Here is an 18,184-nt window from a genome sequence, read left to right on the forward strand (position 1 = left end):
TATCCCAGTCTTCCCCAAGCAAACCATAAAAGTGCCATGGAAATCTTAAAAAAAAAAAGGTAAATTAGTTTATATACTTTAGATCAAAGAGTAAATCCGTCATTTTAAAAAAAAAATTTATCTCTTTGTACTGTTAAAAACTGGCTAAGTTGACAAAATAACCAGACGGTAAACGTGACATGGCCATATACCTTATGCTGACATACAGAATTAATTTTTAACCATAAAAATAGATGAAATTTTTAATTAAAAAATTGATCTACTTTTTAATCTAACATACAAAAATTAATTTATCCATTTTATGAATAATAGGCCTCCATGATACTTTTACCGAAAGCAAACACATTAAACTTAGGCTTAGCTTTTATTGTTAGTACATGCATTATATATTAATACAAAATATAATATCCAAAACTTCACTACAATTTCAGTAAACATAGTGAGGGGCATTCTGTAGTTGGGGATTAAAGTTACCTCTTTCCCGATAAGGTCTCAAATCCGAACATTAGGAAGCTGCTGGTAAGAACATACCCACATCCTCTTGGGTTCAATTTGTGCCGTTAACAGCAGTGGGTGAAACTTAACTCTGCCTATGGATGACATGAGATAGAGAACTTGAAATAATTTGTTAATATTATGAAATAGAAATGTTTGTTAATTTGTCACTAGGTGTTTATGTGCTAAATTGTGGCTCAATTTAAAACATTTTTAGGGTCGAGTTTAGATTTGATTAATATTAATATATATTTTTATAATTAAATTTAAATATTTTAAATTTATTTAATTTGAATTCGAATGGCACCTCACAGATAAAAAGTTTATTGTTAAAATTTGACTAAAAAAATTGGGTTTACTGAGTTTTTTTTTTTTTTTTTGAAATAAAAGACTGGGATTTTAATTAATAAAAAAAGAATAAAACAAAACCAATCCACTGGACCCAAACAAAGGCCCAAAACAAAATGAAACCACATAATTGATGGTCTAAAAACAATAAAGAAATAACTTCCTAAAGAGCCTTTCTAATAACTTACTGACTTCAAATGAAAAGTAACCGCCCTAATAGAAATAAAATAAATTAAAAACCTTCCCAGTCAAATCAACCGTCTGGATGCCATCAATTCTACTAAGTAATCATTTCCAATGCTCCAGAACGTTCTGACGATAGCTATCCCCAATATCTTTTACTTTCTTTTGCTATCTGCCTTCATTAATTTTTTGCTTTATCTTTTCTTCAATCTGGTTCCCTGTGTCAAATTCCTACCGAGGCAAGAGCATGACCTTCCAGTTCTTCTCCCCTCAGGTAAGTGTCTTCTTCTTTCTCGAGCGCTATCTTTGCTAATCTATGGGCATATGAGTTCTCAGATCTGTGGATATATTGAAAAATCAATTCTTTAAAATCATCTTTTTTCTTTGAATATCTCTAATGATGGCTCCGATCACTGATTTATCTGCTGAAGTTGCTTGACATTTTTTTATAACTGTTCTTGAATCCCCCAAAAGACTAACCGATTGTAATCTAAGTGAGCTACCTAATTTTGCACCTTCTAGGCATGCATATGCTTCTGCTGCAAAAGGAGAGGGGATATCTCTATGGATAACCGTCTTCAACGCCATTAAGTTTCCCCTCAGATCCCATCCTACTAAGCCTGTCGCTGATCTGAAGGTTCTACTGTCAAACGCTGCATCAAAATAAATTCTTGTTCTCGGTATGACTTCCTGTGATCTTTGGCTTCTGTTCATACTTTCATTTTCAAGATTTTGAAACCTTCAAATTCTGCCCAGTGTCTGAATATTTTGTGCTAACTCCCTTCCTGTAGTATTTTTTCTCTCGTGTACCAACTGGTTTCTGGAGTACCATAACAGCCATAAAGCGTAACAGAAGAGCAGACACTGACCACTATTACTTCTCTTGAAAACCCAGGTAAGCCACTCCCATATCTTTTGACTCCTATTATTCGTAACCCATGAGAAATCTAACTGTTGCCAAACTTCAATTGTCGTAGGACATTCTCGGAAGACATGGATACTTCCTTCAACCGCCGAGCAGCATCGAGGACATCTATCATTGGATATAACCCTCCTGTATCTAAGATTAGCAAAATTTGGTATAAAGTCCCATGATATCCTCCGGACTGTAAATGTAATTTTTGAGGGCATCTGTAAGCTCCAGAGTTTTTTGTAGAATTCTTTTACCTCGGTCTGTATTAAATAATCATTACGGTCTCGACTAGCATCTTGTAATAGTTTATAGGCACTACGGACCGAAAATTCTCCCGAGAGTTCCCCTTTCCACACTTGAAAATCTTCATGCTCAAACTCTGCTAGGGGAATCTGCAATATTTTCCTAGCAACTTCCTCTTGAAAGGTATTATTAATCACATCCACTCCATTTTCTACTTGATAAATCAATTAGTTCCGAGACTAACTGTAATTCACCTCTGTTTGTTCTATTTTGTGCGTCAAGTTTATCGACCCCCTGAATCCAGTCATCATTCCAAATGGAGATACTATCCCCTCTACCCACCCTCCAGCTCATTCCTTTTTGGAGAAGACCTTTTGCAGCCCATATACTCTTCCAGGTAAAAGAAGGTAAATTTCCCAACTCTGCAGATAAGAAGTTAGAAGACGGGAAATATTTTTTTTAAGAACCCTAGCTAATAACGAATCTGGATAATTAATGAGACGCCATCCTTGTTTTGCTAGTAAGGCGATATTGAACTGACCAAAATCTCGGAAACCTAAACCTCCACATTCTTTAAAAGAACAAAGATTTTCCCATGTGCACCAATGAATTCCCTTATTTCCCTTGCCTTTTTGCCACCAGAATTTTGCAACAATGCTCTCCAATTCTTTACATGAAGATCTGGGAAGTAAGAAACATGCCATCGAATAGGTAGGAATAGCCTGAAGTATGGCCTTTATAAAAACTTCTTTACCTCCTTGGGATAAGAACTTAATACTCCAATTATCGGTACACTTCTTAAAACGGTCCTTCAAATTTTGAAAAGCTTCCTTTTTCCTTCGTCCCACCATATTAGGCAACCCCAAGTGTATCTCTGGATCATTCGATCTACGATCCCCCAACAAGTTGACAGCCTGACTTCTGTCCTCATCCAGCCTGTTTTTACTAAAAAATATTGTAGATTTTTCAAAATTTACGTTTTGTTCTGAGCGGCTTTTATATTCTTCTAGTATGTCCTTGAAGATATTAGCACCTTTCCTTGTTGCCTCCCCAAATAATATGCAATCATCAGCGAATAAAAGATGGGACATCTGTGGTCCACGCCTACTAACCCTGACTCCTTTCATAATACCTCTCTTCATTGCCGATCTTAATAGACTTGATAAGCCTTCACCGCATAAAAGAAAAAGGAACGGACTTAGTGGGTCACCTTGTCTCAAACCTCTGGTTGGTGAAAATTTAACCCCTCTAAACCCATTGATGATGACTGAATAGGAAACGGTAGAGACACAATTCATAATGGCCTTTACCCAGTTAAGGTCAAATCCCCATCTTTACCATAATTTCTTTAATGAAACTCCACTCAATCCTATCGTAAGCTTTACTCATATCTAGTTTAACGGCCATAAACCCTTTTTTTCCCAGATTCTTCAGTTTTAACTTGTGCAGTACCTCATAAGCAAGTAAAACATTGTCTGATATCAAACGCCCTGGTACAAAAGCGCTTTGGGCTTCATCAATACATTTCCCAATAACATTTCGGACCCTATTAGCAGTAACCTTTGCAATAATTTTATAAAGAACATTACAAAGACTGATCGGTTTAACTGTGACATGTTAGAAGGACTCTCAACTTTGGGTATGCCTAAATTTACCAATAGGAAAAGGATTTGATAAAGTTGGATGCAAGAAATTATTAATTATTTGATATCTCCTTTAAAAGAACTTAAAAAAAACTAAAAGAAAAGAGAGGAAAGCTTGTGAATTGCCTACTTTCCCCATTATGGGATCCTTATTTGGGGCTATGCCCAACACTACATGTAAAAGATAAGTTATTAAAGTCCAAAAAGCAAGATTTAGGTCCCAAACCACAATTTATGTGGGGGTTTACCACTTCAACATGATCCCTGATTTTATTTGCAGTTAGGGAACAACTCATAAACACTCCTACAAAAGACCCTACAACACTTGAAAACAATAGGTAATATGTTATTAGTCCTTGTCTTTAGGTAAAATTTGAAATTTAGTTTCTATACCTAAAAAACTTAAAAATTAAGTCCTTAAACTTTTGTGATTCAAAAATCTCAGTCTAATAATTAATATTATTAGTATTTTTCATCAAAATTTACAAACTTGACATGTTGATTAGATTACTCTCGTGTAACGTTCCATATGATTAGCAAAAAAATAAACATGTTAAGTTAATAAATCTGACAAAAATTACTAACAATAATAATAGTCGGACTATAATTTTCAACTTAAAATAGTAGGAGAGGATTTTTAACATCAAAAATATAAGAATGGTTTGTAACATATGGAAAGGGAATCTGAAAAGGTCAGGGGTTAGGCATGATGAGAGAGGGAGGGAGAGTAATACAAGGGAACATATAAACAATTCCGCAATATATCAGCCTCGAGTGCACTCTTTCAAGGTGCTTAATTATATATTTTAATGGATCATCAATTGAACTCAGCTATTATATTTATATTTCATCACGTGAATAATAAATTTTAGAGGTGGACGTAGGTGTAAAAGAGATGTATGAGACAAAGAAGGATTACACCTACTACTATTAAAATTGATTTAATATAAAATGTTCTATATTTTATAAAATAATATAGAATATAATATATGAGATTTGGTTTGATATATATGTTATAATAATATTGTGATTTTGAATTTTTAACAGGTTTCATTTATGTTTATCATAAACAACAATTATATTTGTTGGATTTGTTTGTTCTTTTAAAATAGGTTACACTATCAAATAGTCATCTAATTATAAAAAAAAAATATTTTAAACTCAAAATAAATAAATAAAAAATTACAATTTAAACATCTACATTACACGTGTATATATAAAATCTTCAGGAAAATATTACCTTGGAAGCTTGGAGCAACGAAGATTATGAGGTAAATTAAGGTAGAATATTATTGGATGCTATCCATTGCAAAACCAGGTTACTCCAAAGATGCTACTTATACTGCAAAATATGCATACTCCACAATGTTGCTGCAAATGTTTTCCCTTTCAATTTGGGGTGGGGTGAGGGAGGGGGACGGGGAAGATGGTGGAGGAGGTCCAGTACGGGTGGGGGAGAGGGGCGGGTGGGCTAAATTTGTTATTATATTGAATTTTTATGTGCAATGTTAACATGTTGTTTGTAATTTTAACGGGAGTTACTAGTTTACCCTTTAAAATACAATTGCATCAAAATTAAAGTTTCATAAGTATAATTTTAATAAATCAAAGTTCACTTAAATCAAAATTTATATGTAACTTTGATATTTATCCCTAAAAATGTAACTATTATATTTATATTTGGTCTAATTATGCTTTCAATCCCTATACTCCTTGCACATATGAAATTTAGTCCCTCTATATTTAATCTGGGAAATTTAGTTCCTCTAGTCTTTTGATTTAATAATTGAAGTCCAATTGATATCTAGAGATTAAAACAAAATCTATAACTGACGGATTTTTACTCGACTTGATTTGATAAAGTTGAATTCCTCCAAGAAGTGGACAACGGATGAGATAAGTTTTCTTTACCTCAAGCCCCAATAATGAGGTGAAAAACAAAGTTGATCAAGACAAGATTGAATGGGGCTATACAAAACTTCGTTACAAAGGCCTTAGCAGTGCACATGAGGCAAAAACAAAATCAATATATACTTTCTTGTTATCAAGAAAATCAAGAAACCGAATTTTAGTTCAATTTTGTTGTTTTGAGTGATTTTAAGAATTAAGAAAATCATGATTTCAAATCTTGTAATTCTTGATCCAAGAAACCAAATTTCGAAGCTGGTGCATGATAGATTAAATTTATGAGTTTGAACGAGCCAATTCTTACACAAAATAGTCTTATTTTGGTTTAAAATTTTATCTTAACAAATTGTTTATTCTTTTTTTACTTCAGATTTAGTTGGAGGCTTGTTTAGGGTTTAAGAACGATTTCTTTCCTTCCGAGAAACTCTATTCTAATCTTTCATAGACTTTCTCCTAGTTGCTTCTCTCTTTCTTTGCTGTTTGGTTTTCTTTCTTAATCTAATATGTTTTGTTTCTTTTGTTTAGATATAATTTCAGTAGCTTCTTCTCAATAAAAAAATGAACCAAAACACCTCCAAATACTTGGATCTTCATTGTTCTTGGCTGGCCAAATCACTCCTCCTCCTTTTCTTTAGATTTCATTCGGTTTTAGTACCTAATCTTTCAAATCTGTTCTTAATCAATTGTTCTCCCTTCTTGGCAGCTTGACTTCACTTGGATTTCTTCAAGAACAGCCCTAACTTTTGATTCGGCTTACTTGTTCTTATTTTTTCAATTATTTTGTTTTGTTTGTTGCGCTTTTATGTAATTAGATCTAATTTGGATTGTTTATATTCCAAGTTTAGTTGAACTCTAAATTTTGCGATTTGAACAAACTTTCGACCCGATTCTACATGCATCCTTATCACTTTCACTTGAACATCACAACAAAACTATCTATACAAACAAAATTAATATCTAAAAACCTTAATAAACTTATATGAATAAAAACTAATCTCTTCCATCAACCCATCGAAATTCTCATTCAATTTCTTTTCAAACTCCATTAAACTGATTACTACGAATTGTGAAGACACTCAAAATTCTCAAAGAAACAGTAGAAATTGGACTCTTCCGTTCCCTACTATGATTGGATGGCAAAGATGATGACCAAAAATCGCTTTATTGGATAAGAAATGATGAATCTTGAATGGCACAAAGAATGAACAGACAATATTTTTCCCGTTTCCTTTATTATCGTTTGAAGAGAACAATCCACGTCTTTTTTTTCTTAGGGAATAATAATAGTCCTTTTTGTATTTCCTTCATCAAAAATCTAAACTTCAACTTTTTACCACTCAATTTAACCCTTCATACAACTTAGTCCATATCCCAATTAACACAAATTCTCGATTTAAAGCACATAAAAAACGAGTTTACATGCCAAAGAAATTCAGATGTCTACAAAGCATACTGAAAAGGTCGAAATTTTTTACTTTGATTTGTTTATTTTCTACAATCCCTTTTCTAGTAACAACAAAAACCAAAACATCAACCTTATTCATCTATCCTTTGCTTCCTCAAAACATATATATATTACTAATTATTAATAACTATTATAATATTTAATTCTTTTAATAATTTTTAGATTTTTCAATATTTTCTATAATATCATGAAACATGTCCAAAATGATTATCCACGTACAAATAAAAATGAAAATCATTTATCCAAATACATTATCAATATAGTTGTCTCATATCAATTTGTTGCATCCATAATTATATCAACACTCGTTAAATGCTAAACTAATCAATCCTAATTGATTTTTTTTTGTAACTGAAGAAGATTCACTCAATTGATATTTTAGAAAAAAGTTATTTACTGTTATTATCATTACATATGGTGTATTTTATAATTTTATCCACTTAATTAGAAGGTCCCACCAACTTTAATCATTCATCTTGTAATTAAGAGAGATTAGATTAATCCGCCAAAGCGGGAACTCCTAAAGCTTTTAATGAGCCAATGAATCGTTATGAAACCTGCAGGGTGCACAGAGAGAGACCTGCCGACTTACTGTTTTCTAAAATAAAAGACAAAGGGTTTAGATTTGATCATTTGATGTAATTTATGTGCAGTTAAAACAAAGGGAGAGATTTCTTTTTAAAATAATATTATATTTTCGAATTTTGGAGATAAGAAATAAGATATGTATATATATATATAAAAGAAAGTGGGCACAAACCGAAACTTCAAAACGCCACGCCACTGCCACGTTATGCCATCTCACACCTTGACATTGACAAGATTGTGGAGAATCTTTTTCTTATATGTCCACAAAAATTGAAAAGGCTTCAAATTAAAGTGTCGGCTCATACTTAATCATATATTCTTTTACCAATTTTAATATAAATAATTCCACACAATAAGAAAAATATAATTATTAAAATTCCACCATTATAGTTATCTCATCTATGTATACTATTATAATGTCTTCTATGGATTTTCAATTCAAAATTCATTTTTTTATAAAATAATAAATATTATTTTAAAAATATTTTATATATTTTTCTATTATATATAATAGAATTACAATATTTGGCCCAAAATTTATAATTTTCATTATATAAACTTTCAACTAAAACCACATTTTTTTATATCAACCTTTTTTATAAATTTGTTATATTCTTTTTCATTCACATTATAAGTCTGTCCTAATCTAGTATATATTTATGCATTTAAAATATTTTTTAGGGTTAGTATTTGATATATTGATAGCATACATTTTTTATTTTACAAGTAGCCTTGAAAAATGATCACATGTTTTTGTAGTATTTTATTATACCCTATAGGATACTTGTCAACCTCCTATCCTCGCTTATGTAGTCTAAAAATTCCACTGGCAGTGTATCAAATATTTTTACTAATTTTTAATGGGAATAAATTTACTTACACCAATGCAGAACTACACTTTTCTCATATTTTGGTTAAATTAATATTTTAACGATCCAGATATTGAATTATTGATATAATTGTATTTGTCATGCATGTAAATTTTCAAATCGATCTAATATATCCATCATAACAATTTAAAATAGTGTATATATTACTATTTATTGAACGGTTGATAGTTTCATACATAAAACAACTTGTTAGAAAATTTAAATTAATTTACTTCAAATTTAACATGCATGATCTATATGAATGAAATATGAAATATGACAGTTAGATTGACAAAATATATATTAATCGTATAAAAATATAATAAAAGTATAGTTTTACATCGATACAAGTAAATCCCTTCATTTTTTAATGATATAAATTCAATACTCAAAACTTTTCATTCTTAACAATTTAGTACTGAAACTTTAAGAAAAGGTACCAACATCCATGGCTGTAAATTAATTAGCATACAATTAATATCTATATACAAAGCTCTAAGGACCTTCCTTCATTGACATGTGCCCCACTAATTCATTTGTTCTCTCCTTTTTAATATTATAAAAATATTAAATTTCAAATTTAGTCCTTTTGTTATGTTTAAATTTGTGATTTCAACTTTATATTTTAATTTTTATATTTTTATAATATTATTAATTAGTTTAAAATAGCTAATATCATTCAACTATTTCAATCAAAATGTTGACGCCAATTTAAAAAAGAAAACACTATTCCAACAAAAAATTTATTTTAGTATGATGAGTTTAAATATATGTTTTTGAGGAAAAAAATCAACTTCAGCATTTTCTAAATTATTATTTTGTTACATGATCACAGAGTTAATATTTTTTAATCTTAAAATGTCATACTAGTGAATTTAATAGAAGAATTTTAATGTTAGTGAAAATTGGAGCTAAAACAAAAACCATTAACCCCAAAGCATGGATCAAAAACCATACCAAAATTTCAAGACCCATCCGGTATATATAATAATGATAAAAAATATTACTCAATAATAAAAAATATTACCCCAAAGCATTGCACTGTTGAAGAGAGAATTTAAATTCAAATTACAAAAATATACAATCGATCCATTTAGTGTTACCTTCATTTTTCAAAACAAAATAATGATGGAGAATAATTCAAATTTTTTTTACGAAAAGAAAGGCGAATTATCAAATTTAATGAATAAAAATTATACAAAATTTAAAAAATAGAAAATTAAATTAGTTTATAATATCATATTAATATTTAAACACCAACTTTTCAACACTTTTTTTGCCAAACCGCTAAACTTTTTTAATGTACAAAACAACACCTGAATATATAAATACATGAGAATAAAGAATGTATTAAAACAATCAAAGTTTTTGGCCTATCTCCGTATTTAAGCCTAGCTCCCATTATCTCTGAAAGATACGGCTTTAAACACTGTGTCTTTGTTCAATGTTTCCTTCGAATCAGATTGATGACTATCTGTACGAAATCTCTGATATTCCCCATCATGAAGATTTTGTGCGACAAAATCTCACATCTGGGGAACCCGTAGAGGGAAGTCATCTAACACGGAGAACGGAAAAGGCAAAGGACTTAAAAGTTTAGCGGTGGCCAACAATAATGATGCCAATTATGCTGTTTCTGCCAACGATGCTAAGAAGATAGCTCGCAAGGAAATCGAACGGGAAAGGAGACAGCAAATGGGCAAACTCTATCAGAAACTTAGATCACTGCTCCCTCCTGAGTCAATAAAGGTCAATGCCCTCCCCCCCTTTTCATTTGTCTATTCATTTTACTAGTTCCATTTTGCACATTAGTACATAAGCTAGCACTCTCTGGAGTTTGATCTTTCTTAATGAAAATAATTATACATTGCTAGCTAGGGTTTTCTTGATGGGGAGGTTTTTTACAGGGAAAGCGAGCTGCGTCCGATCACATGAACGAGGCAGTGAATTACATAACATATATGAAAAAGAGGATCGGGGAATTGAGTATCAAAAGAGATAAGGTCAAAAAATTATCTAATCGGAGTGCCTTGGATCTAGGGAGTAGTAGTGCTAGTTCATCAGGTATCAACTCATGTGTTGTAGTCCATCCTTTCCGGAGCGGAGTAGAGATTATGATAAGTAGTGGCTTTGGAGACCAAACCTGGCATCTCTCCACGGTCCTGCAAGCTATCCTTGAAGAGGGGCTTGACGTTGTCCGTTGTGTTTCCAGCCAAACAATTGAAGGGTTGTTGCATACTGTTCAGTCAGAGGTGTATTTTTACACATGCAAGTTTTAGCATTGTTAACTACTAGTACTATTTTAGCATTGTTAACTACTAGTAGTATCTAATTCTTACCACAAATATCTTTATTGAACATGTCTTGCAGGTTACTGATCCAACACAAATTGATTTATCCCGGTTGCAAACCAAGCTAAATGATTTGATGTCCTACTATGATAATGCTGGCTGCGATCGCTGATTTATTGGCTTGCAAGTGGCAAGGGAGTTCCATATTGTGAACTGGCATATCTAGTAGATAAACTTAGGGTTTACTTCGGTGCTTTGTTTGGCTTATTCGGTACTAGTGTTGTTGGTGGGTGCTTATGTGTGGATTTGGAACAAGGATTTGTATTCAAGTATTCAACTGACATTAGATATGGTAACTTTTTGTGTTAAGTTGATTACTAATACAGCATTTGTTAAACAATCGAACCTAGTTGTGTTTGCCTTGGTACTATTCTAGACAGCATTGCTATGGAAGAAAATATTGATGTGTTTAATAAGACTAGAAATGTAGGATTTAAATTGAAGACGAGAAAGATGCAGTCTGGGCTGCTCATAGGAACAATATGGAAGCAGAAATCCAGAATAAAGTGGATTAAGGAATTCCGGGTTGCTGTTGGGAGGGTTTGAGTTTCAGTTTCCTTAAAGAAATCTTAGGTGTTGAGTTGTGATGAACTTACTGGGCCTGTTTCAGATTTCTTTTATGCATATGATGATAGGAAGATTGAAAAAGGTCAGAACGTAACTCTTTATTTCATTTGCTTTTATTATCGCTAGGGATGGTAAAATCCGAATTTCAAACCAATTTGTTCCGATTGGAGAGAGTTTTTTTCTCTTCTAAAAAGTGGATATGAGATGAGAGAGGAAACAGTAAATATGAAACAGTTATGGTAATTATTTGCCCCGCTCTACCCTGCCCATTATATATATTTCCATAAGAGTCTACTTGTAGAAAGGGTAGGAGACTCTTTGGAGAAGTAATGAGCCAAGTCGAAACCCACATTGGACCTGTGTACCAATTTCACTAAGTGATAAGCACACATTTTTCCCCTTACGAAGAATATTTCGAACTTTGACCACCCAACATTCATTTATCAGCGTTAAATGGTCATCAATAAGGGTGCCAAACGGATGACACTCATCAGGTGGTTTGGTTAAAAACTGGACACTAACATTGCATCAATCTCGACTATCAACCTCTAGATACCAACCAATATATAGCTACCCACATGTAACAGCTTGATTTTAGGTCTAGTCGAAACAGTAGTTTTGGGATCACAAATCCGATGAGAAAAATTATTTTGATATTATTTTTTGTATTTACAGCATGTAATTATATATGTGTGAAAGTTACGTAAAGAAATTTTACTGTTTGAATGCTTAATTCTGTAAAAAGGTCTAAATCGCGTAAAGCGTAAAAGTAGAATTCTAATAGCTAAAGGTATTAAATAGCTTAGACCATTAATATGTTAGTGGATGATAATGGCTTGGCATTTGTGTAAATTTTAATGTTTTTAAAGGTTAAATTAGTAAATAGGTAAATAATGATAAATTAAGTAAAATAAAAGATGGTTGTATCTTTTTCCCTCATCCACCACCGAAATTAGACCTAGGAAACTCCATGGAAGGAGCTTGAACATTCGGCCATCTCTCTCCCTTGCATGTAAGTGCAATTTTGCTCGATTTTTTATAATTTCTATGTTTTTGTGATCGTTGCAACTAGTACTAGCTAGCCCGTGTCTTCGATTTCAAAATTGTTAAAGATTTTGATAGTTGTCATTGATGAGCTTATGTGTTCTTTGATGTTTTATGGTGAAATATGAATATTTGATGTTAGATTTTCATATTTTATAAATTGATTTTTTTGATGAAAATGTCAAATAGGGATTAAATTGTGAAATATGCAAAATGAGTGGTTGAAATGTGAAATAATGAAAGTTTTGGGTTGCTAGGGGCACTATAGTAATTCAGCTAAGCTTGGGTTATATTGAATTGTGTGAATTTTGTGTATTTGTGAAATAGGGACTAAATTGAAAAATGTGAAACTTTAGGGGCTAAAGTGAAAAAATGTCCAAATAGGTATTTTTGGATGAAATTGAATGAATAGGTGATTAAATGAGTTAAATTTGAATTCATATAGATCAAGAAAGAAAGAAATCAGATTTAGATCGGGGAAAATCGAAAGTTGACGAGTAGTTGATCCGATCCGTTCGTTTCCGTACGAGTTAAGTTCATAAGTAAATAAACGTTTTTGAATTTAAATGTATATGTTTTATACATTGCCGAATTGATTTGTATGTAGATATACATTGCCGAATTTGATTCGTATATGGATATATATTGCCGAATTGATTTGAGCATTGGATAACTGGTTTCGTGTATGAATTGATTTAATTACAAACTCGAAAGCTCCGAATGAACCTTATTAAATGTATTGGATATTGATGTCATGATATGAGGACTTTCGAGGTGAGATTTCGTGTAAGACCATAGCTGGGCTATTGGCATCGATTTGAGATTTCGTATAAGACCATAGTTGGGCTATTGGCATCAATTTGAGATTTCGTGTAAGACCATAGCTCGGCTATTGGCATCGATTTGAGATTTCGTGTAAGACCATAGTTGGGTTATTAGCATCGATACAAGATTTCCATATAAGACCATGTCTGGGACATAGCATTGGTACGATACATTATGTACGAGTTTTCCCAAGTACCCTTAGTGTTCCAAGTGGTTCAACGGGTAATCCAAAGAATATGTCAAAGAAAAGACAAGGTATGATCATGTTGAAAGGATACAAGTATGTGCGAAAAATTCTTGAGTAATGAACTCGATATATTTTGGACATTTTGGCAAGAATGTAAATGAGTAAATCATACTTATGAGAATGATCTTGTGATGACCTTGTGATTATAGGTCTATACTTATGAGGTATAAATAAGTGGTAAATTTGATTGATGAATGTGTGAGGCTTTTAGGCCAAATTAAATTGAGACATGATAGTTTAAGTCTTTGTTGTTGATGTATAGGTGAAATTGGCCAATGAATGGCATGTGAATATATGATCATTGTAATAGGGCCCAATCGACCCAGGTCCAAACAAAATTAAAACAGTCCAACAATTACAGGCCCAAAACTAACCTAATCCCAAACAACTAAACCAAACCCCAAAACACCCAAACCCTAGCCGCATGTCCAGTGCCGCAAGTCCCATCAGCCCCACGTCGCGCCCAACGTCCAGTCGCCGCAAGACTCGGAGATCGGCCTCCCCACGTGCGCCGTTCGCTCCTCAAATACTTGCAAAACGGACTCAAAGAGTCCAAATAATGTAAAACAACAAAAAACAAGGAAAATAGGTTAGTGTTAGGCTATAAAACAGTCGGTCTTTTGTAAAAAGGGGGAGGAAGGGATCGAAAAATCAAGAGAAAACAGAGCAAATATCAGTTTTTTTTAAAGGTGATTATTTAAAGTTTCTTTGTTTTTATTGTGCTTTTGTGTACGAAAATAAAAAGAATAAAGGGAGGGAGACTTACCTTGGCCCTCGAGAGTTGTTAGGAGGGGTTTAAGAACCCATATTTGGCACCCCTCCGGCCTCCGACTACACGGAGTCACGACGGAGGGTGATAAGGCGGCGGCGCGAGGAGGCTTGGGTATTAAACCCTAGCAGAGCGCCAGAAGGGTTTTTTTTTTCTTCTCTAAGTTTTTTCTTTTCTTTTAATTGGTTGTAAATGATTTTTGAAAGAAAAATTTGTTTTAAATATCAATCAAAACGGTGCCGTTTTAGCTAGGCTTGACCTGCGCAGTGACCCGACCCGAAGGGGAGGATCCGCGCGCTCTGATGTCATTTGGGAAATTTGTGCGTTTGGCCCATCCCTTTTGCAGTACACTCCAATTAAACCCTTTCCACTGGTTTTAAAATTTAGGCCGCGTATTCCATTTTTATTTCAATTTGATACCTCATTGCCCGGCATTTTGGAAGGGAAGGAATTATCTCCTTTTTAGTCCCCCATTGTCGCTGGCGTGTTCGAATTGATCCTCTTTTTATTATTTTTGAATTTGCCCCCATTTTTTGTCTTTTGTTCAATTTGGCTTTTTTTTACTTTATTTAGTTTTTTTTTAAATATACTGTTACTCGTTTGTTATTACTATTATTACTTATTATTATACTAATACCATTTATGATTTTTCATGTACGTGTATATACATATGGTTTTGTATTTCGGTTTTTTTACAAACGCATCACTTTTATTTTATTTTATTTTATTTTTTTTATATTTTCGTTACTCGCATATACATATTCTTAAGCTTTTAAAATGCATGCATATGTTTTTGAACGTTTTGCATACATTTTATTTCCATTATTTTATCTTTCTATCCTTTATATTTTTATATACCTTATATTTCATATATATGTTTTATAACATGTGCACGTTTTTAATATATGTATGTACCTGTTTTTTAATAATCATTAATAAACATTTTCATTATTTTACATGTTCTATCATTTTATATATATATGGTACATATACATGAACTTATACATTTTTGTAAATATATACATATACGTATTTCTATACTTTTATTTTGTTTTCGATACATGTATTTGTATGTGAGTTATTTGATATATTCCATTTTCTTTTTTACATGTATGCTGGTATGTGTGTTTGATATATGTGTACATATGTTTGTAGCTTTACTGTTATATTGTATTTGTACATATATATTTGTAAATATTTATTCGTATATGTTGTAAATTGATGGATCTGTATCATATTGTATATTAACTTTAACATACTCTTTTGAAAATATATTTTGGTTTTAACTATTCATCAAAGTTATTTTCTGGATTTAAAGCTTTTTTTGAATAAAAGCATTATTTGAGGTTTGAGATTTTCGAGGGAAATTGAGCCCTAACGTATTGGGTTCTGATTTTCTTTGTCAATCCTAAATGACCGAGAATAGTTTTTATTCAAAATGCATAAAAATCATTTTTGGGGACTTAACTTGTTGTGCCCTAACGTATTGGGTGTGGCATGTTACTTTCTCGAAATGAAGATTTTCGTATAAAATAATAGAGATATCCAAAGTTCGGGGATTATGAGGAATTGTACCCTAACGTATTGGGACTCGATTTCTTTACATGACTTGAACAATTAGTTATCCTTTTGCAAATTTCATCATTCAAGCTTATTTTAAAATCTTTTTTAACTTTCGACACTAAGACATTAAATAGTCAAGTTGGTACCGATTTTTTGGGCGTTACGAGGGTGCTAACCCTTCCTCGTGCGTAACTGACTCCCGAACCTGTTTTCAAAATTCGCAGACCAAAATAATTTTTAAGGTGGGCCGGTCACACCTTAATAAAGGATCGGTGGCGACTCCAGTTTTATTTTTAAAAAAGGTCGACAACTAAATTTTTGTTTTCAAAAAAACGGTTTCGACAATCATGATTAGCTATTTGAATGGCTAGTTATGGATATGCTTTGGTGTTATGTGTGTCGAAATAAATGTTAAGACAAAGAAATCATTTTGTGTAGGGACTCAGTCATTTTGTGCATGAGTTATTATGTTTTAGCCAAATGTTTTGACTTGTAATGGTTAAAGGTTTGATTTATGTGTAGCCACGTAAATTGGCTTATATTGGCTAATTGGTTGTAAGCCTATACATATATTAATTATATGTCAAAGTCTAGTGATGTGAGTTGTGTTTGCATGATACATGATGAGTTGTGGGACCCTTATTTGTTGATGACATCATTAGTAGAGAGTTACACAGGCTGAGGACACGGGTGTGTCTCGAGCCACATGGGCATGTGGCCCTCCAAAACATGAAAATTTTCTTAGTGTCTCAAAGTTTTCGGTTTAGTTTCGAACCACTTCCAACGTATGTTTAGGGCCTCGTAGGCCCTTATCAGGGACGATATGCATGTGTATAAATAGTTTTAAATTGAATGAAATTTTATGGCCCGGTTTTATATGGTTGCTTGTGTTTAAGACCGGTAATACCTCGTATCCTATCCCGGCGTCAGACACGGGTAAGAGGTGTTACACCACAAGCCCTCATGGATAGCCTAGAACTCAGCTTGTAAACTATTTGAGAGACTGTTCTTCAATATAAATCCTCAGATCTAGTTACCAAACTTACCCTGTATTAATCATTTTGCCTAGTATATGAAATTATCATTTTACTCTAATGTATAATGTGTTATAAAGTAACTCATAAGTTTTATGTTTAAATATTACTCCTCTTTAAAAATATTGAAAATATTAAAAATATTTTGTAAAAATTAAATTAAAATAGAGCGAGAAAGGATAGAATCATGATGGATGCATCCAACATCAATGAAGGTGATATTGTTTTCAAATTTATACATTAATTATAAAACAGAGCGGATGGTAAAGTAAAATATACCAACTATGGAACAATAAGTTGATTGAAAACATGTCCCGCTCTACTCCATTTTCATCCTTATTTCTGATTCCTAAAATTCCTAATAGGCTAGAGATTGTCCTCAAACTTGACTTTTCAAAATACTTATGATTGAAATATTTTAATTTGATGGCCAAAAAATAATAAATTTTCTCAATTAAAAAAAAAACGAATGCACTGTGGTTGGAATTAGAAAGGTAGATTTATGGGTGCATCTGTTATATTTGAAAGATAATAAATTTTTTTAAACTATAAGATATAATAATTTTTTTTCAAGAAATGAGATATAATATTTCAAACCATGTATCATGGATATGATTTATGTAAGATATAGATATCCATATAAATTAGGCGTGAGCATTCGATTGAATCGAGTCGAGTCGAGCCGAATCGAATCGAATGAAAAAGTTTTGAATTAATCGAATTGACGACTCCTATTTTATCATCATAACTCAATTTGAATTTTTTTTGAATCAAGTCGAGTGAAATAAAATTCAAGTTGAATTGAATCGAGTTAAATTAGTTGAGTTAAATTAAAAAATTAAACATGTCAAATTTAAAACCATATATATTTGAAAACTTTTTCAAAACAAAATAATGAAAAAAAAAAGTTTAGTATGATAAACTCGAATTATTAATTAACTTATTTAAGTCTCAAAATTATTATTTTAGAAACTTTTTAAAATTTTAATTTTCTTTATATATTCTTTATAATTTTTTAAAATTATTTTTAAAAAAATATAAATTTTGGAATTTTTATAAATATTTTAAATTTTAAAAAAATTATTTTTTTTGTAATTTTTGTTGAGAAAGACCAATTTGTTTATTTTCA

At 31.9% G+C, this 18,184-nt stretch overlaps 1 protein-coding gene across 1 annotated transcript; it reads left to right on the forward strand.

Moving 5' to 3' along the window:
* The first annotated feature begins 5,121 nt into the window (after nucleotides 1–5,121).
* Nucleotides 5,122–11,546, forward strand: LOC107955963 (transcription factor bHLH118). The gene is made up of 4 exons (XM_041097731.1): nucleotides 5,122–5,291; nucleotides 10,164–10,404; nucleotides 10,563–10,907; nucleotides 11,026–11,546. The coding sequence occupies exons 1-4, from the start codon at nucleotides 5,122–5,124 to the stop codon at nucleotides 11,116–11,118; spliced, it is 849 nt and encodes a 282-aa protein (XP_040953665.1). The 3' UTR covers nucleotides 11,119–11,546.
* Nucleotides 11,547–18,184: the final 6,638 nt, after the last annotated feature.

The sequence above is a fragment of the Gossypium hirsutum genome, chromosome D07, assembly GCF_007990345.1.
Source record: "Gossypium hirsutum isolate 1008001.06 chromosome D07, Gossypium_hirsutum_v2.1, whole genome shotgun sequence".
In the NCBI taxonomy this organism is placed as follows: Eukaryota; Viridiplantae; Streptophyta; class Magnoliopsida; order Malvales; family Malvaceae; genus Gossypium; species Gossypium hirsutum.